Source organism: Crassostrea angulata, chromosome 4 (genome assembly GCF_025612915.1).
Source record: "Crassostrea angulata isolate pt1a10 chromosome 4, ASM2561291v2, whole genome shotgun sequence".
NCBI lineage: Eukaryota > Metazoa > Mollusca > Bivalvia > Ostreida > Ostreidae > Magallana > Magallana angulata.
In genome coordinates, this window is record NC_069114.1 from 33,274,980 (window position 1) to 33,296,577 (window position 21,598).

Below are 21,598 nucleotides of genomic sequence, written 5' to 3' on the forward strand. Positions count from 1 at the left end.
TAAACACAAAAAATTTACTCCAAATGTTACACCGACGTGACTACTTGATTTATAAATTCCTGTGGTCAACTGAATTTATGTTCGTCACCTTCTATCACATTGTTTTAAAAGTACATTTTGATATATACGAAAGAAAGGTTGTAATTTTATCGATTAACATATAATGTTGTGATACAAGGTGTTACAAGAGAGAGAGAGAGAGAGAGAGAGAGAGAGAGAGAGAGAGTTTTCAGCACCATACATTATCAATTATGATTAATATCTATGGATTTTTAATCATGCTCTAGCGATAGTACTTTTATGTTTAGATTCTATTTTAGTAACAATCACGTGTTGTGGGGCCAGTAGAGAGGATATCTATCTGTATTGATTATTTCCTGACAAAGCACAGTCAACAATTTCAAACATTCAGAAACATGAAAACATATTTTAAAACAAAATAGTATACTAGTAATATTTTTCTACTTTTTTTACTTTGTTTGCATAATTAGCAGCGAACAAACATATTGCAAAGGAAAGAAAATATAGCCCCCCCACGCCCCCTCCCCCCCCCAATGTTCCTTGACATTGAAAAAAACTTTGAGGGGTTCCCCGAAGGGAGGTGTGCAGTGCTATTTAAAAATCATATCATAAAGTTCAGGATTTTCTTAATTATTCCAATTTTACATCTATAAGATATTTGATAGTCTGTTACTGTCAAATTTCACATTGAAAAAAAAAATGTTTATTTATACACACATAACAGTTTAAAAAACTCTCTGGGTCCCCTAAGGTCTAAAAAGTATTCGTCAGCTTATTCACCCAACCAATCGTAAAACGGCGCCAACAAGGGTAGAAGGTATATAAACCAAGAGCGGGTGAGTCCGTGATACTCGAGAAGACGGAGCTGAGCAGACGACAGAATGGAGTCTCTGAAAGTCCTCGTGGTGCTACTCGCAGTTTTTCATGGTGAGTCTAAAAATTTATTTTTGATTATTGAACGCCAAATCCAACTAAAGCCACGAGTTAGGAGAAAAGTATTCGAACACGTTCACAGTGTTCTAAGTATAACTTATTTCAATTTGAATTTTTTTTTTTACTAATATCATGGTGCCTGTTAACTTTTGTTTATAGGCTCTCTCTCAAGACCTCAAGATGACGATGAGCTTCGTGCTGTTGTCGAGAATCTCAGGAGACTTGTTGAGAGAAAAATGAACGACATGGGGGATAAACCATCACCACCCGGCCCCAGCGTGCCTGGGCCCCGTAGGCCTAAGAAAATGCTCATGACGTTCATAGATAACTACTATGGAGACTTTCCTGGTGGAAACTACACGTGTAGGTATATTGGATTTATGGGAATAAAGGTTCGCAAGAAATTTTGTATTTGAGTAACGGGCAATTATTTCGCCATTGTAGGGGGCACACCAGTAGACATGAACAGCTTAGTCGATATCTACACCTGGTTTAAGAACGCCGACATATCGAGCACACCTATGTTTCAAAGCCCTGCATTCTCGAAAATGCTCACAAAATTCCTGGATTCTTATTTCCGATGTGCCGCAATGAAGATTAACCAGATGGCTTTCTGTAAGCAATTCAGTTATTATATTTTTAATCAAACCTGAGAAGTCAATTGATGAAATGGCTCGCTTTTATTTGCATTGATTTTCAGATATTTTACAAGAACAAGAGACTGCAATGGCCGCTGAAAAAGATAACACAATGTATACCGAAATACGACGCATTCTTGAGGCCGAGTTGACTGACCCTTCAGCCATCACCATGGAAATCGTAAAGAAGAGTTTTGCGCATACCTACGACACCATTATGCTCAAGGTCAAACATTTCCAGATGAGAGGTATATATAGGGTTTTAAAATTGATGTATTGATTTATTGATAAGCGATTTCTAAAAATGTTGAACATCCATCTTTATTGAAATTCAGGAATGGGTAAAATCTTTCGGAAAATGAGAATGTTTATGAAGAAAGCAGTAAGAAAAGGTTGGACCGTCGAAGAGTTGAAATCAAACTTCCTGAAATTGATGGAGACTGCAGACTTCTACAAATGCCCCGATGAAGGTGATTTACGGGAGTACCACAAAAAGATTTCAGTTTATTTCCAAAGAAGGTGAGCTTATATAAAACCAATCCATTATTAAACCCTTTTTAAACTCTGTAATGTTATATGTAAATCATTACCGATATATTGACAGATTTTCTAAAAGAAAACCCTTCGCCAAGGCAGAAGCTTGGTTGACCAATTTTCTCCGTGAGCACGTGAAAGACCCTGCCACTGTCGTCCAGGGAATTCTTGGGGTATATCGTGGTTACGTCACTGCAGCTGTGGGGGTGTTCCAAGAAGTAGAGAAACATATGATCACTGGGGATGCGGAAGATATTTTGAACTTTGTGTCGCAGTTCCTCAGTAAGTATAATTAAGGTAATATGTATAATTACGTAGTGTATTCTGAAGTGTGTCGTGCATATTTGTTAAAATTATAAATATTTTCATTAAAAATGCATTTTGCAATTTTTTTATAGCGGAAGACCAGCTGTCATACTTGAAAGCCATTTTCCGAGATTTAGGCGGTTCCGATGAAAACGACGATGATGACTTCGAAGGCTCGGGCTCCCCGGATGATGATGATGATTTATATCCAGGAGGCACAGGTTCCCCCGACGATTTATATCCTGGAGGTACAGGTTCCCCCGACGATTTATATCCAGGAGGCACGGGTTCCCCCGACGATTTATATCCTGGAGGTACGGGTTCCCCCGACGATTTATATCCTGGAGGTACAGGTTCCCCCGACGATTTATATCCAGGAGGCACAGGTTCCCCCGACGATTTATTTCCAGGAGGCACAGGTTCCCCCGACGATTTATATCCAGGAGGCACGGGTTCCGTAGATTATTTACCGAAACGAACAATTTTGAAGGAAGACGGTGTTTTCAGTGAGGACGACGATAAGTTTAGTGAAAATTAAAATTGAATGTGAAATTGGTCATTTAAAATAAGTAAACGCCAAACACATCAACTTGTTTCCGTTATTTTCTTTGTTGGTTATGTTTGAAATAAACTATGAAAATCGGAAGTTTTATTTTTTATTTCTGGTTGTAGTATGTACAATTTGTACATTGAAAATATGTATGGGGACATTTTCCCGAAGAAAACGCCAGTTTGTTTTGTAAAGGTAAAGTTAATTATAGGAAGATGTGTTAAAAGATCATTTCATTCATATACTATAGTTACAAATGGTGTCGGAGCAGGGCCACAATTTGCAATATTGTCTTTTTCCAAATTATATGTCGTTGTCAGTTGATCAGTACAATATCATTTTCATCGTCAAAAGGCAACACTAGTTGCACACCGTGGTATGTCAAAGCCGACAAGCATTTATACCGCTCTTTCCGACGACAGTCATATTACCTTACACTTCGCTACAAAACCGCTATAAAAGCATTCATGTACAATATATTATTCGCCCAACACGTTATATTAAACGCAAAGAAACAAAGCCTCGTTTAAAACAAAACGTATAATCGGTACATTGTACACGAATATTAAAAGGGACACCTTACAAAACGGACGGAAATTGCACTCGTATTCAATAATCCTCATTACAGCGCGGCCCGCTGCCTTCTGTTAGAACCATTTTAACAAGACCTTGGACTTTCGGTAGGATGTAACTATTTTTTTTCTTGCGTCAAAACAAGTTGAATATGACGCTGGTTTCAAGTGAAACATATACACAAAATAAGTATTCTTAGCTCAAAAGCCAGACAAATCTTGTTTATTTCATAGAGCCATTGCTAAGTGGCCAGCAATGAAATAGACAGGCCTGTATCACAATGCTGTTTGACAAAACTACCAAAACTCCAAGCTCCTGTTAAAATGGTTCTAAATCATACCAGCATAAGAGACGAATTAAAAATTGATAGGAGTCGAGAAAAAACATCTAAAATGATCACATGTTACCTTCCTACATATCACACAGACCAAATATGCCAATTTGAAAAGAGACCGCGGGTCAATAAAATGCAGAAATAGTCACACCCTCTGCACGTGTTCGATGTGTACGTGAAGTAAGACAATGTACTGCTTCTGGGTAAGATAGATCTAAATGAAACAATATGACTGTTCCTGCAACGTGATGTAGACGTTTTAAGAATTGAGAATTTTTCTAAGAATATATCCTTCTTTTTTTGAATGATTGCAGTTTTCATTTTTTTTCAAACATATTACTACATAGTTTAGGTCATGCATTTAGCTGTTTAGAAGGCCATGTCATCTGAATGCATGGATCGGAAAGCAACGATCGAAATTAATTTCCTGTTGCATTATACTCGAATCGACGATGGATTGATGTTTTACGTATACAATAGGTTTGGTTTAAAGTAGATCAAATGACTATTGAAATAAACTTTTAATCTGCGAGTATCTATTAACTGCAGACTACTGTATGCGTAAATCACAGGCAATGGGACAAAGTTACCTACATCCTGATTTTTTGAACGGAATTCTGATGCATAAAAACACCCAATTATGAATGATTTGTAACATTTTATTTTGGATTTATTTTATCTATAATGTAACCTCTATGTGTCTAAATTAGTTTTTTTTTTTATTTGAAAGTGACACCGTAATCTAAATTCCCACACCAGCTGACCAGTAAGTATATGAACAGACCTGTTATTTTTAAAATTAATAATATTTATTCATCCAGTTTATAATGAAATAAATTAATTTGTATTATAAAATTTATTACGAAATGTGGCATAGCATTTTTCAAACTCTGTTTTGGCATTTTAGAAAATTACACTTAAAAAATTTACATCTGAATGTTATTAGTCCATTATATATAGTTTGATTTCGTTTCTTTTTATAAAATAGATATATTTTTCTTAAGTCACTTTACAAGAAATCGTTTTTAAAAATACTACATTGAATAAATGCACGACACATTTATATAAGTGTATTTCATATGTATTATTATCTTTCTCGACTTTACAGCATGCATGTCACCTGAACAGGTGAATGGATCATAGGTATATGTTACATGTATCACCGCCTGCGTCCCTTTTATCATGTTTATCATTTCATTCCTCAGGTTGAACACGCTGATCAAATCACAGGTGCTTGTGGACTGGACCGTGCTCTACGACCCCCCCCCCTTTCTATTTAATTTTTTTCCCTTTCTTTTATCAATTATCGTTAACAACCCCTTATATATGTCTCCAGCTGAAAAATAAAAGAAATATCACGACTCGGTAGCATTTTATAATCACACTCGTCTCTTTATATAATTATATATAGGCCTATATAACGTTATCACGGTAGGGGAAACGAGTGTGATTATAAAATGCTACCGAGTCGTGATATTTCTTTTATTTTTCGACTGGAGACATATGGGCCTATAAGGGGTTGTTAACGATAATTAATAAAAGAAATAAAAACATTTTTTGAAAAAAAAAATAGTAAGGGGGTAGTGCACGGTCCAGTCCACAAGCACCTGTGGATCTAGCTGCAGATCTGTAGCTCTCTGGTTGAAAAAATTCGGATAGACAAACCAGAGAGCTACAGTTCCAAGCGTTGTAAAAACCTCCGATTTACGCCGCCGTTTTTGTGTCGCTCGCTTCGGGAATTATATCCGACTTTAAAAGCATTCAACCGCCTAAAAAATTGGATTTATTAATTAAACATATAGTTTACCCTAACTCTGCTAACTTTGTTTTCCTTTCAATGGTTCACAACGGCCATCCTTCGCCTTGGAATGTCATCGTTTTAAAAAACTCGCCGTATGACAACCATGTTTACCTAGTAGCGAGATCTCGGGTGCGTCGATTTACCCAAATGGACCCAAATGAACCCAAATGAACCCAAATGGCGATTTAAGTGGAAAACAATTATAATAAAATCCTCATAATTTAGGGAAATTTGGAAAAAATTATTAAAATTATTTTAAAAAGTTGTTTTATTTTTATATAATATATATATTTATATTATTTGAATATAATTACATACATTATATACTTTTACAAATCGAGATAAAATGCTCATCTTTATTTTTCAAAAACAATTTTTAAAGATATACTGAAATAATTTTAATTATTGTTTTGGACCTTCGGCTTTTATTTTTCCAAATTTCCCTAAATTATGAGGATTTTATTATAATTGTTTTCCACTTTAATCGCCATTTGGGTTCATTTGGGTCCATTTGGGTAAATCGACGCAACCGAGATCTCGCTACTAGGTAAACATGGTTGTCATACGGCGAGTTTTTTAAAACGATGACATTCTAAGGCGAAGGATGGCCGTTGTGAACCATTGAAAGGAAAACAAAGTTAGCAGAGTTAGAGTAAACTATATGTTTAATTAATAAATCCAATTTTTAGGCGGTTGAATGCTTTTAAAGTCGGATATAATTCCCGAAGCGAGCGACACAAAAACGGCGGCGTAAATCGGAGGTTTTTACAACGCTTGGAACTGTAGCTCTCTGGTTTGTCTATCCGAATTTTTTCAACCAGAGAGCTACAGATCTGCAGCTACTGTGGATCAAATAACATGTTATTTATGTCACTGACGCTGATATATAATATTAATCACACATATCTAATCAAATAGCTTTAAAGCATACAGCAATCTTTTGTAAACAAAACGTATCATATGCCTGGGTGTAAACGTTTGTGTACCTGTAAGTAAAACTGGATCCGCCAGTGAAACGATGTTGGATCGAGCAAAAACCGAAAGTAGAATCGAGGAAATTTCCATGAAGAATATAACGAAAGAAGGAGGAAAACTTTCTGACATTTTGTATCATCATGGTTTTCGTTAAAATACATTTATTACCGACATCAAATGGTAGAAAATGAGCACCCGAGAATCTTTGTCAAGAAGATGTATTCTTCTCAAACAAGTGCCAGACGACATCGATGAAGAATGTATACGCAGGCGGATTCACGGCGTAGAGAAGTCCCACCGATATAACGAATTTAGTCTTGAACCCTGTGAAGTAAGATGGATCGTTTTACTGGCAAACATTGAATGTAAGTTAACTCCATAGATTAGAAATAATGAAATGATTCTGCCATTTATTTTACATTACTGACTCATACATGCCAACTTTTGAAAATCTCCATGGGGGATTTTACGCGCGACGACATTTTCCAAGAAGAAAATTTCGCGGCATTTTGTCGTGCAATTGCTTTGTATACTATAAACAATTGAACTCTTAGAAATTCATCTGTTTCTTTATCTTATAATTTATCATTATACTAATGTGTTTATCAAACAATCTCCTCTTTCAAATGAAATCATAAATAAAGTACATAACTTTATTTTCATATATTAAATCAATCTTTATTAAATCAATCTTAAAATCTCAACAAACAATAAATAGTATGGTATAGCTGTTCAAATAGCACTAAATTCTGCAACGCAGTTGGCAAACAGGACCTCTGCTCTTGTGACATCTACAAAATAAAATGAATAATTAATTAAATTAGATATTAAAAAGCATTTATGGGTCAAGTTGCTATAAAAAGGGAAAGAAAGTATTTATAATTGTTTCCTGGCTTAAAATTCTTTACTGTAAAGATATTATATAAGCTTATTAAAAAAATTTAGTTACCTTCATCCTATTTTGATTTTACAAAGAAGTTGGTAGCAGCATGTGGCTTGATGGATGGCTGTTTTCGTGTTCTTTGTAACATCATTCATTCCACCATGGTCTACCCTAAAATCCCTCAAAATAAAAAAAATTGTTACTTGTCTCATAAAGTTTAACATATCTATTCTTCTTGTAGATAATCTATTAGCTGTAAATCTCTCCTTGTGTCATGTGTACACAATAGAATGTACCCTGTCAATAAATATATTCAGTTGTACTATATATAAGCTAAACATACCTATTGCACGGCAATATACATGGTTGTCATCCAATTACGATCCCGATAGTCATCCCGAAAATCGGGATGAAAGTTTCGTTTTCTTTGGTGGTGTAACCCCATTCTTGTCGAAGTTTGTGTAAAAAGTGTGGCATTTTGCTATCCATCCCGATACTTCCCGATTAATTACTATTAAAAAATCGGGATAGTTGGCATGTATGCTGACTCGTATCTTCATCAGGCTCTTTTAAAGTTTGCTAATGTAACGGGACGAGAAAAATAATTTAACGGACCAGACCGTGATTTTAGAAACAGAGCTATTCTCTTTTGAGAAGTGGACAGGCATAGCCTACATCCAATGTGGGCTATGCCTGTCCACTTCTCAAAAGAGAATACCAACTGAGCTATCTGCGCCAGTAGGCCTTTATTCGAATTGGTCTGATCGTCACTTGCATTCATCCCTCTTAAACATGTTTAATGATTTTCCCCTTCAAAGATCACCCCAGGTGTTTCCCCTGCCACGAGTTCACCAGCTGTCAGTTCCAGGGGTTGGTCATGGCACCGAATGTAACTGGATGAGAGAAATAATGACGAACCAGTTCGGGATTCTAACCTGGGCCCTTTGAGTCCGCAGTCAGGTGCTCTATCAATTGAGCTATCTGATGCTGGTGTTGGGGGTGGGATGTTGGGTGGCTTTGATCCACAACAGGCACACCTACCTGTAAATTTATGGGCCCATGCATTAACGCAAAACAATGCAAAACATGACTGCATGACTTGATCTTTTTACCAAATGCCCACTATAAACATGCCGGTGACACTTTGACGTGGACTTCGATCTTGTTGACATACTTTATACTTAATACTTTTTTATGGACCAGTCCTTTGTTATCAGTAAGAACAGTGTATATTTAACATAACATCGATTTGTAACCCTAAAAAATGTTCAGTTAATACTAGGTATCTTATCCCTCCCTCTTCTTTTTCTTATTAAAAGAGAGGTATAAGCATTTGAACGTGTACGTCTATGGGTACATGTGGAGCTACATGTATGCTTATTATATATACACCAAAATTTTGGGTATATTTAATAAACTGTATATGTAAGCAAACTTGTAAAATAATTACGGTAGATTTAATATTTTCGACATGTTCAGTTTACTCTCACTATTTATGAAATAATTCTAAGAATCTGATGAAACCAAAAGTGCAGTCACCCTCAATTTATCGTTTGCTTTACATAAAACAATGTTTGATGAACTCAGTGTCTATATTTTTATTTTAAAAACTTTTCACCTCTGTGTACTTTTAATTCTACACATTTGTACAACTTAAGATTTACGCATTATGCAGAAATTATGACGTAATACGCAAAATATTAAGGGATTCCCCTAATTAAACGCACAGGTTCAAATGCCTAAGCTCTCTAATGTTGCCTGCATCCAAAACCAAGTTGAATCATTATTGAAATAATGTTGTAATGCTCAACAAATTTGTCTTTATTTATTAAAAAATATTGTGTTTTCTCTTAATATACAATCTAACCCTTTTAATGCTTCATGATATTTTCTATTTTAGCTGCAGAGAGATTAATCAGAGATTCCCAGGTCCCTGTGTTGAGTTGCAGTGGAACAGAATGTAATCTCCGTGTTGGACCTTGTCCAGAATGCATCATTCCTGATGATTGGTTGGAACCTTTGACCCCAGAGAGGATAAGTATGAACGTAAGTTCATGTAGAGGATTATCATTACCATCATAGAACTGCAGGTTGGTCATAAATTTTATATGGATTAATACTTAAGTAGGCCATTTAAGGACAAAATTAAGGTTACGTCTCACTGCTTCATCAGGAAAAATGCTGCCACATTGTTTTATTCATCTTATTGCTATACTAAAATGGGGAATAACTCAGTTTTTAAATTTTAGTTAAAATAAAAAAATTGACATTATCCCTGTTGCAAATCTTGCAATGGAATTTGAAAAAAGAAAAAGTACCTATTTGTTGCATTACATTTGAAATTTTTGCCCCGTGAAACGAAAGGTTATTTTTTTTGCCTTACTCTAGAAAGGCAATAAATTTATGATTAAATCTCTAAAACCATATTCTGTTGCTTCTATTTGATGAAACCTATTGAAAAAATGGTTTGTACAAGAATTGGATTGCAAAAAGGCTCCTGAAAGGTTAATGACAACTTTAATGCCCCAGTCACACATTCACAGATCAACTCCACGGTTCTACTACGGAATATTTTCCACGGTTGACACCGGAAAATCAAATAATCGTTAATGCCCCAGTCACACATTCACAGATCAACTCCTAGGTTCTACTAGGGAATATTTTCCACGGTTGACACCGGAAAATCTAATGATACGGAGTTAGTACGGATGCACTACGGAATGGATACAAATTGATACATACGAATTACTACGTATTTATACGGAGTTAAAACGGAATTCTAAGTTCTAAAACGGTTTAGTAAGTTTTTGTAAGGAAGTACTATGGTGGTTTCATCCGTAGTGCAATTTTGAACATGTTCAAAAATTGTCACAGCTATACAAGTCTTGCTACGTTTGGATACGATAACAGACAAAAAAACGACGGGTCAATACATATCGCCACGAATGATTCCGGATCACTTCCGTACCTAATCTGGCATTTAATCCTTGAATGTGTGACTGGGGCATAAAACAGAATCAATAATGCATATATGTATATATATGACCATTAGGCATAAAACTAAAGCCTATAACCAAATTATTTCAAGTTCCTTCCTTGACTGGCCAAAGTCATCAAAAACAGGAAGCCATTGTTCTTCAGCTCATTGTCGTGAGTTGAAGAATTAAAAGTGGATCAAACAGGTTTTTCGTTACATTGGAAATTAAAATCCTTCCCTGTTTTTGGTCAAAATGTTACAGCTACATGTAGCGGACAAGCTATATGTCAGATTTGTCACTAAAACAGTAATATACATCAGGTAACATGTAAATCAATATTTTTCTTATATGGTGAACTCAAAAAAAGCATTATGAGAAAACATTTTGTTGTGGTAACTAATGTAGATTCCTTATTTTACATGAGCACTTAATTCCGTGATTCAGCCATATTACGTACAGAAATTTGTGAGAAGATAAAACTGGGAACGCCAAATTTTTATTATAGTATTATAGCATGTGTTTAGGGAAAATTGATAATCTGTGAAATGGGAGGTGGTTTTGGGGCTATTTTAAAACTGTTTCATGAAACCCAAAAGTTTCTATCATTATAAGGAAAAAAATAATATCATTATTTATAAAGAAGTTAACTATTTTTAGAAGTTGTTTAAATTTATTAGTCAAGTATGAAGTGGCCGTATAGTGCATTAATTTAAATAAAATTCAAAATTACTGATATAATTGTAGTGATTTTGGCAATTTTAAATTGTTTGTTATATTAAATTTTGTTTTGTTTTGTTTTTTTATACATATTTTTACATAGTATGGTAATTATGGTAATGTTTTGGGAGTTTATTAAATTTAACAAGCTTATCAAAGAAAATCATAGTCCTATGGGATCAATTTTCTGATATGGAGTTCCATTGTACCATAGGAGAAAGTGAGGAAAATTTGAAACAACTAATTTCATCTGTCAAGACTCTTATAAAAAAGATATTCAAAGTTTTATCAACAGAAGAGCATTGCTTGGCTACCAGTATTTCCATTTACTGCAAAGGGAGCTGGGTTATTGTTATTTTGTTGGTTTTTCTTTAAAACAATTAAATAAATAAAAATATCATCAGATACATAAATTTGTAAATGTGTTACTATTATACATATGTATTTACAGTGAAATTCTGACAATTTTGATGTACTAGTAATTTTTCTTTGTTAACTAATTTTTTTTTTTACAATTCTAGCATTTTTTAATTTGTATGTGTTCCAAACCTTTACTATTCAATTCAATTATTTGTCCAATTTGAAATTAGCCTTGCGGGGGTATTAGTCCCATTAGGACAGTTCTAGTTTTATTTTGTTACATTTATCTGAAAAATGAAAGCAAGATTTTAAAATCCGAGAGTTGTGCTTCTCTCAATTTAATGCGGATAATATTTCCTCGCATTTATTTGGAATGAAATAGGATAGAAGAAATATTGAAAACATATGGCTGTACCAGGAATCAGACCATATTGCAACTCTAGTCAGGTGCTCTACCAACTGAGCTACCCAGGCCAGTATCCACGGTCCATATAGCCCCAACTACTACATTACTCCCTCACTAAATGATCTTCGCCCTCGAAGAAGATCACCCCAGGTTCTTCCCCTGGCAGGAGTTGAGTTGACCTGTCAGTTTCAGGGGCAGGTCTCGGCACCAAATGTAATAGGAAAAGGGAATATTGAAAACATATGTCTGGACCGGGAATCGAACCCGTGACCTGTGTAACTCTAGTCAGGTGCTCTACCAACTGAGCTACCCAGGTCGATATCCACAGTCCATATAGCCCCAACTACTACAGAAATCTACAGTATTCATCTGTTCAAAAATGTATTTGCATGTACCGGTACATGTAGTCTAAACATGATAGCTCAGTCTTTATGTGGGACTAAAAAAAAAATGAAAAAGAAACAGTGGTTTGGACTTCATATTCATTTAGACATATCCATGGTATTAGAGGCATAGATTGATTTTTTTAAAAGATACAAAAGTTTGTATTTAACTGTATGATATAGTGTAATACGTTTACTTTTTTTTTGTCTTCAGTTTCCCGATGACCAGATGCTGGACAGCATAGGAATGAGAAGTGTAAGAGAGAGAGAACAAGAGAATAATGCTCCAAAAACAGGTCAGTTACCGTGTACTGTGGTTTCATCAATATTCGTTGAATACCAATTTTCGTGGATTTCGTTGTTAAATTGATCTATGAAATTAAATGTCCATTGAAGTGCAATTTCTTTTAACATTTTGTATTGATAGGGTCACTGGCCACGAATTTTCGTATCCTCGCGATCGAAACTATGATTTTCCCTATATCCACGAAAATTGATACCTTCGTTTGAATATTAATGAAACCACAGTATATATGCATTTTGTGCTCCTCAGTATTATCAAGGATAGAATAGAAGGGATGGTATTTTATTTTTGTTGTAATTATGGTTGATGGTATAATCTTTAAATGAGTTTTCTGACTAATTTTTAGTTAGAAATTCCAAAATATGATGCTGTTATGTTACTAACAACATAGGAATGATATTTTGTGAAGAATTTCTGTATCCAATTCATACTTAAAGTACAAGAGGATAAGGAGAATAGTGTGCCATTTATGTTCAAGTTCAGCGTTGTCAAAAGGCAGAAAAGAATTTCAGGGAATGTAGGGTAGTTAAGTAATTTTCTTACTCAACATACCGGTATGTTTGTTCCGCTGACACTTTTCGCATTAATATTGAAAATTCATTATTTTTAAACTACTTGGTACTTTTGCTGGAACTTGGTATGTTTTTCCAATTGCAAGAATAACAGGCACATCTACGTCTTTTGTCTCATATCTTATCACTTTATTTCTCAAAACTGATTTTAAGTGCCATTATTACAAAAGCATTAGCAAATCTGATATTATAAATAACTTTCTTCCTGAACAGATTACTGAAAAATAATAATTTATTTTTGGATGAATTGGACTGTACTGTATTGCTGCTAGGTATTTTTGTCTGAAATTGATCAGTTATTATGTTTACGAAAATGGTGTTTTAATTCATGGCTACTTCATGTACAGGATTTTTCCAATGCTTCCTTGTTTTCTGCTAGTCGAGCTAGATGCATGGTGACACATCTCTCTGTCATAGTGTGTTTATTTTTAGACCACTATACTACCGGTACTCTTTACTTAAACAAACTTTATTATAACTAGATCTTGTGTATTTTTAGTCGATTTTTTTTTTATAGATGTTTTTAAGAGAGTGGAAGAAAAGGAAGAAGAGGAAGAAAACCAGGACACGTATGTCCCGAAGTTTGTCATTCCTGCTATTTCCTCGCCATACAGTGGTCCAAATTACATGGCAGACTCTAACGATTCCCGTCCATACTCCAGTATCAAGTCACAGCTTTCTGAGGAAAAGGATGAGGCTAATCATGATTCCAACCCTGGTGTTACTAAGTCAGAAGATTTTGACTCAGATCCAGAGAAAGTTCCAACGATGGTAAATGTTTCAAGTAGGAAAAATGGTGATGACGAAGACCCTTATGCGACTATTGATGATGTGAATTTGAAATCATTCGTGAAAGAAGATCATGACACGCCCCCATCTTTGCCTGAACGGCCAGGCAAAACTGAAAGTAAGGATGAGTTTTCTTCAACTTACTTGGAACCAGTTTCTTTTAGTAAAAATGGTGCTAAGGAAACAGAAAGTGCTTCAGATGAATATCAAAGCAACAATCCCTGGAATGGGGGTGACCATCCTGACAAACTTCAGTGTGCTCAGCCACAGATATTGAGCAATACAAATGCAGAAGTAAATGCTTCAACATACATTGAGCCTTTAAAAAGGAATTCCAGTGCCAACGAAAGTAATAAGCAGGTACCATTGAGTTTACCATCAAAACCGCATAAAGAAAACCATTTTCAACCTTACGAAAATGCATCTATTGGTTCCAATATGAAGGTTCCCACTTCTTTAGAAGAAAATTCTAACACAGGATGTCAAACTACCACAAATACTGCAAAGCTTTATCCTGTAATTGGTGAGGATTGCAATAAAATACCCCAGACATTGGTTAACGAAGCCTACAAGAGTCAAGGGGCCATACCAAAGGTTACAAGAGGAAATACACATCCTGGAAGTGTAGGGAAAGATGTTGATGCACTGTATCAGAACCATGAGATGATCAAAAGACCTGATCCCTCTCCTTCTGTCCCAGAAACTGGGCAAAATAGACCTGATAGAATGCCTGCGGGCTTCAGTGGAGCAACACCAGCACCAGGCAATTTTGTTGACCAGACAGAGGCTAGGTTCGTGCCTCAGAATGGACCAGTACCACCATTTTTTCCAAATTTTATGATGGCTCCTCTCAATCCTCAAAATCAGCAAATTCCAATGCCTAATTTCATGGATCCAAAGTATCAACAGCAGCAAAACATTCAAAGTTTTCCAAGGACACCGTATCCTGGCTTTCCTGTGCCATTTTTCCCGTTTGGCCAACTACCAAATCAAGGGAATAATATTCCACAAACTGGAGGTAATTTTACAAGATTGCATGTAATTCAATCTCATTTATTTGGTATCTATAGACTAAAATAAACTTTTCAAGAAGCCTATTTACAAGAACTTTGGTCTCAAAAATTAAATACACTTGTTTTACAGAGATAATTCCAATGCCTGAACCACAATTTCCTGTAGTTCCTAAAGAGGCCGAGGGGGAAATCCCCGTGGCTAAAACGGAGGAGATGGAATCTGAAACCAAGAATACAAACCTGTTAGCATCACCACAAAGAAGGAAGAAGAAACAAAGCGTGACCCCTAAACAGGAAGATCAGATTGATGGTAAGATGCTGTTAGTTTTGATGACTAGAATTTAATGATTCTGTGATTTTGGTTCATTTCATTGAAGGATGATTTTATGATTTAGTTATGAAGTTCAATTCTTTCTAATAAATGTGAATCAATATTCGTAATATTCTTTTATTTTTAATATCTCAAAAGAAAATCAAATAATATTTATAATACATTGTAGAAAACTAATCTAAGCTCAGGATCTTTGTGTGTTATTTGTGTGAATAAAAAAAAAAGTAAAAAGGAGGCATGAAAATTTATTTAGTTTTGTGTTTTTTGGTGAGTTTATTGAAGTGCATCAAGCAATAATACTTCTTACTTTGGATCTGTTTGTATACATGCAGATAAACCCACAGGGTCAGAGGGAACATTTGACACTATCAGAGTGAGGCTGAAACAACCATTGACACAAGACACCCTGGAAAACTACTTTGAGAACAAACGGAAGTCAGGGGGAGGAGACATTGATTCCTTAACAATCATCAAAGGCACAGAAATGGAAGTTGAAGAAGTTCTCATCACATTTTCAGAGTCTAAAGGTATATGCTAGTAAAAATATAACTTGGTTTCATTATTATGTAATTTAAAGGTTACCTGCATGAAGAAATATTTGCAACAACTTTGTGGAATAAAGAAGTAAATAAGAAACATCTATCCCCCACATAGAGCCCCATATGTATAAAAGCAACATGCAGGTATTTTAAAATATCAATAAAGATATGGAAAGGGGACTAACCCTATTTTCTTTATTGTTAAGTAAGGGGGGGGGGGGGGTATTCCTCTTTTTAATATTTTAATATTTGGAATAGATTTACCCAGTGTGGGATCATTTGACTTGATGTGGCGGTGTTTGGGAAGCTAAACATTATTTTATTGGCCTTACTGTGAATTTGCTCTATATTTGTGTATGTTCAAAAGTACAGTACTGTTTTATCCTCTCTGTAACAAAATGCTTCTCAAATCTGTACCATGAACCAAAACTGAATGCATGATATTAATGACAATCAAAATATCACCTTTATAGATACATGTAATTCTTAAGAATTTTTAAAGTATGCAGTTGTAGCAGGTCAGTGCCCTATAGGTTTTTATCAGTACTTCGCATTGTGTTAATTTTTGTTTTGAGACTGAATTTGACCTCTACATTACGAATAAACTTTACTAATTTATAAATAAGGTATGAAAACGACTTTACTCTCAATTTAGATAAACCAGATATAATAAACCAAACTCAAAGTAAATGATTACCAAGATAAACAACCCTTTATAGATTTATTACAACAAAATAAGAACAAACAAGTGTATATCTTAAAATCCCCCAACCCTAAAACCTAACTTTAACAGGGACCTCAAATAGACAGACAAGACGGGGACTCTGGAGAAATTTAGCTAGCGAATCCAGCTGTCTCCTCCGTCAAATAAGGACTTACACGACTTTATATATGGAAAAGAGAACAAAGACAACTGTCATTAACATTATTGGCTATCGTATAAAGTGGGCGTTACCAAAGTAATAGAATAAATCACATCGGGATTGGAATACTACCGGTACTACATGTACTACTAATAAATATAAACAAAATCCCAATCTACCACACAGTTTTTAGAATTGGAAGAATATAGATACATGTAGTTTAATGATTGATTTGTGAGACATTTTTTCTAACTCATCAATAAAGATGGTTAATGAAATATGATGTCTGATGAAATGATCGTTTAATCTATTAATGACTTAAGTACCTCAAATTCAATGTACTGCATTTTCTCGTCACAGATGCCATGAATTGTCTTCAGCAACAACACATAATAGATAAAAAGATCCTAAATGTGCAGAAGTATGACCCAAATGATCCAAGTCTGTGGGAAATGGACAAGGCTCTAGTTACAGGTTTGAACCCTGTAACTACAGAGGACACGCTGATGAATTTTCTGGAGCCTGCAGCTGGTGTGGAACTAAAAGATCTGGTGAGAGGGGCACAAGAAGATGTAGCCATAGTGGTGTTTGCAGAGAAACCAGGTATGTAAGAAGGAATATTAGCCCAAAGCTGAACAACGCTCATTAATAAGCACTGTGTGTCATATATTTCTCTTTAATCACCACTATTTCTACAACCCCAATATAAGCTGCAGGCCTCTTAAAGGTTTAAAGTATTTCATTGTAGAGTTCTCACCTCTTGCCTCGCCATGTTACGGTACTTGGTCGCAATGAAATTATCAATTATTTCACACTTTTTTAAAGATAGGCCAATGCATTAATTACAAACAGAATATGCACATAAATAAGAAATAAATGCATAAAATCCAAAGGCCATGAAAGGAATACAGGTTCAACATGTTGGCCACGAGTGTCAGGTGTGCAATAGGGGGTAACAAAATTGAAGGGTTTATAAGGCCTTGGTGACGGTGCCTATTTACAAATGATGCATGTCTATCTTTAATGTCACAACCATTGGACATTGCATCAGAACCAAATGAAAAAAGAGAAAAACTTTTATTTTGGTTTTTGATTTTGACCCTCACTATTTTATGCAAGAATAGAGTTTGATGCTTTGCCATATATAAGATTATTTGTGTAAATAATTTGAAATTTAAGTACTTTAAGATCCAGGCATTTCTAGATAAGTACTACTTGATGTGTTTGAATTTTTTATTTTTTTTGGTTAGATTTTGCAAAAATGTCAAAGAGGTGCAAGGAGAAAAAACTAGAAGGCAACACCTTATTTGTACAGATGGTGGAGAAATGTCAAACTATTTATGTCAAAGGGATTGACAAGTGCATTACCTATGACCTAGTAGAGAATTTTTTCTGTAACAAGAGGAAAAGTGGAGGTGGAGATGTAGAGAAGGTGGATTACCATCCAGAAGATGGTTACTGTATTGTGTACTTTGAAAATCCATCAGGTAAGGTTATTATGTGCTTATTCATCCTGTTACCCCCTTTCCGTTCAGTATGAGAAAACTTAAGGGCATTTGAAGGAGTGGCAGGCTTGGCATATTTTTACATTCCAATTTCAAGAATGGAAGAAATCATTATTACTTACTCAACAAATTCAAATTCATTAAAGAAAATTACAGGACTATGCATAATATGTTAAAAACATTCTGTAGTTGCTGATATTTGAGTTTGTGCTCAATGAAGAACATCTTTCTGTACATGCATAAAAGTTGTTGATACTTTTATCATTATGATAATGAAAAATATATCTATTTTAAGCAAAGCTTGTTTATGAATAAGTCTTGAGAAAATAAAGTTTTACTTCCTTTAACTATGAAGATTCTTCATGTCCTGTTCTAAAAAACAGAGTATTTTGCATGTATGTATTGGTATAAGGGATGGTCAAAAGAAAACTTCCTTATAACCACAAGTACTTTATGACTGAGTTCCTTGAAAGCAAATTACTGTACATAAACAAGCATACATTTTGAAGTTTAAAGGTATATATGCCATTTTTACGCTGTTTTTGATATGCTGGAAACCATACTCAAACTTTGTGATGATCTGTATTAAAAAAAAACCGATTGTGATGAATTCACAAGGTTATTTATGGGAATTAATCTTCACACTGACAAAGTTTATGTCAGGTTTACAATATACCAAAAATAGCGTTAAAAACGGCATATATACCTTTAATTATAGAAACATGAATACCAGATATTTTTTTTTTCAGATGCAAAAAATGCTGCAGCAAAAGAAAAGTTTACTATTAATGATAGAGAGATACAAGCACAGATGTACTTTCCTTGCCTGGGCTTGCCAGAACAACCAATGAATTGGGAAGACATGCCCTATGTCTCTTACAAAGGCAATGAATATATTGTCAAGTTTGTCAAAAACCTCCCAAAAGAATGTAGCCAGATTGAAGAGGCTTTACAAAAGAAGTTTGTCAAGGTAGAGTGGCCAAAATCAAAGTCAGATTTCACTGTCAATTTACAATGTACAGTTACAAAAGATGTGAAGAATGCAAAGGAAATTCTGAAAAGCTGGAAAGAAGAAGCAGAGGTAGAGATGGATAGACATATGAATAAATATGTTTGTCAAAAGCATTCTACAGTACCAGAGGCATGGCAAGCACTTCTGGCTCAGTTGAAAACATTGACCATTGATCAACCAGACAGAGTGGCAGTCCTTTTGGACAAGAAAAAACACACAGTTATAGTAGCTGGCTATGAGGAAAATACTGAGGCCCTTACCCGGATAATCCTAAATCTTATCAAGACAGAGGAATCAAAAATTCAAAATCAAACAGAGAAAATAATGAAAAACATACCTTTAGATTTTCATAAGTGCCAGCAACTTTGGAAAACTCATTTTGGGAAGAAATTGGCGAATGATTTTCCAGATCTTGATTTTCAAGTTGAAATCAACAAAAAAGAGGTGAATTTGACTGGAAAGCCAACAGAAGTCAATGAGGCTCTGATCAAGATGCATGAATATCTGATGAATACAAAGTCAAAGTCTTTGAACATTTCAAAAGAACGTTATGAAATTTTTATGAAGAAAGAAGTGAAAGAAGGTTTTATTGCAGAAATGAAAGCTAAAGGCAACAAGGCAGTTTGGAATGTGACAGAAGACAAAGTTGAAATGACATCGTCAAATTCGAAAATGGCTGATGAAGCATTGGAGATCTTCAAGGAGTTTATTCCAGAGAAAAAAATTCAAATGAAAGACCTTGTAAAAGTTTTGACTATGCATGACTGGCAAGCTTGTGTAAAGGAACTAAGAGACAAACATAATGAAAAACTGAACATTTCTTCTTCAAGCTCTGAAGTTTGTGTTACTGCTACTAAAGATATTTTTGAAAATGTATGCAAGCAGATAGAACATGTTATGAAAATCTGTTCTGAGAAATGCCGCATTGATCACAGAGTTGTGAAATTGTCCCAGCAACAATTTAGCTACATAAAATATTTTGGACAAAATAAAATTGGACAAATCGCAAATGCATGTAATTCAAAAGAGTTGGAAATAAAACAAAACCAATCGGACTGTTCAATAGAAATTACAGGCAATGATGAAGATGTAAAAAAAGCCTATGAAAGTTTGATGAGATTTATTAAACACCTTCGTGAAGATTCTTGCAGCATAAACAAACCTGGAGCTAAGGTGTTCTTTAACTCAAGTAAAGGTCGAGAAGCGATGAAGAAAGCTGGAAAAGACACATCCTGCATCATTTTGAATAAAGAGGGAATACGACACATTAAAGAAAATAGGGAGAATGGATCATTTAGAGGCAATAGAAGAACATTCTATAGTTTGCCTATAAAAATTGCTGAATGTGAGCTGCAGTTTTGTGATAAGAAGTTTATTGTAATGAAGGGAGATGTTACAAAATTGAAAGTTGATGTACTTGTGAATGCTGCAAATGGAGAGTTAGATCATTGTGGAGGTTTAGCCTTGGCAATATCTAAAGCAGGTGAGATAAAATTAAATACCTGTATTTACATTTGTTATAATTGGTTTATGTAACTTTTAAATAATTCTAATTTCTTTTGGACATTTATTTGTATGAAATAATGATCTTAGTTTTGCAGTATTTGTATGACTATTTGACGTATGACTTAAGTGAATCTGTCAGGAAGGTACAGAATATTAATAGCTAATCTTTTTACAGGAGGAAAGTCTATTCAAGAGGAAAGTAATACATACATTGCGTCCAATAAGATTGTTCCAGATGGTGAGGCGATACCTGCTCAACCAGGTGAACTCCCATGTAAACGGCTGCTCCATGCCGTGGGGCCAAGATGGCGTGATGGAAGTCACAAAGAGGAACAATTGCTCAAAAAAGCCATATTTAAATGCTTGGAATTGACAGATAAATATAAGCATTCTTCCATAGCTATCCCTGCATTAAGTGCTGGAATTTTTGGATATCCAGTGGCAAAATCAGTGAAGGTCATTCTGGATACTATTGAATCATACATCAAGACTGTACCCTCCTCTTCAATCAAAGAAGTTTACTTCTGTGATGTGGATGACACCATTGTCAAGGAATTTGTCATATGTCTTAAGAAAAAGTTTGGACTGGAAGTGAAGGAGTTTAGTGGAGATGAACACGGTTTGTTGTTTAGTGACTTTCTTGCCAGCTGTACCAAATGATTTTTTTTCTCCAAATTTTAACACATTTTTAACATAATATTTGTCTTTATCTCTGATTTTTAACATTTGAACAATTTTATTTACAACTTATATAATATGAAAGGATAGTTTA

At 34.8% G+C, this 21,598-nt stretch overlaps 2 protein-coding genes across 3 annotated transcripts in view; both read left to right on the plus strand.

Annotated features, from left to right (window-relative positions):
• Nucleotides 1-843: 843 nt before the first annotated feature.
• LOC128179333 (uncharacterized) lies at nucleotides 844-3,078 on the plus strand. The gene is made up of 7 exons (XM_052846731.1): nucleotides 844-948; nucleotides 1,114-1,317; nucleotides 1,399-1,569; nucleotides 1,655-1,840; nucleotides 1,928-2,111; nucleotides 2,197-2,408; nucleotides 2,525-3,078. Exons 1-7 carry the CDS (start codon nucleotides 903-905, stop codon nucleotides 2,968-2,970), a joined length of 1,449 nt encoding a protein of 482 aa, XP_052702691.1. The 5' UTR covers nucleotides 844-902; the 3' UTR covers nucleotides 2,971-3,078.
• A 3,633-nt stretch (nucleotides 3,079-6,711) lies between these two features.
• Nucleotides 6,712-21,598, plus strand: part of LOC128181276 (protein mono-ADP-ribosyltransferase PARP14-like) — a 28,063-nt gene continuing 13,176 nt past the window's right edge. For both annotated transcript variants that reach the window (XM_052849616.1, XM_052849617.1), the window contains exons 1-10: nucleotides 6,712-7,030; nucleotides 9,449-9,594; nucleotides 12,607-12,688; nucleotides 13,786-15,075; nucleotides 15,201-15,380; nucleotides 15,734-15,928; nucleotides 17,164-17,406; nucleotides 18,054-18,290; nucleotides 19,058-20,803; nucleotides 21,002-21,445. In XM_052849616.1, coding sequence (XP_052705576.1) covers nucleotides 6,853-7,030; nucleotides 9,449-9,594; nucleotides 12,607-12,688; nucleotides 13,786-15,075; nucleotides 15,201-15,380; nucleotides 15,734-15,928; nucleotides 17,164-17,406; nucleotides 18,054-18,290; nucleotides 19,058-20,803; nucleotides 21,002-21,445 — 4,741 coding nt within the window. In that variant the 5' untranslated portion in view covers nucleotides 6,712-6,852. The remainder of the gene's footprint in view (nucleotides 7,031-9,448; nucleotides 9,595-12,606; nucleotides 12,689-13,785; nucleotides 15,076-15,200; nucleotides 15,381-15,733; nucleotides 15,929-17,163; nucleotides 17,407-18,053; nucleotides 18,291-19,057; nucleotides 20,804-21,001; nucleotides 21,446-21,598) is intronic.

Coding starts and splice junctions, on each gene's coding strand:
- LOC128179333 (XM_052846731.1), top strand. CDS start 903: ATGGAGTCTCTGAAAGTCCTCGTGGTGCTACTCGCAGTTTTTCATG. Junction 1,570..1,654: donor GATTAACCAGATGGCTTTCT/GTAAGCAATTCA, acceptor ATTGATTTTCAG/ATATTTTACAAGAACAAGAG. Junction 1,841..1,927: donor CAAACATTTCCAGATGAGAG/GTATATATAGGG, acceptor ATTGAAATTCAG/GAATGGGTAAAATCTTTCGG.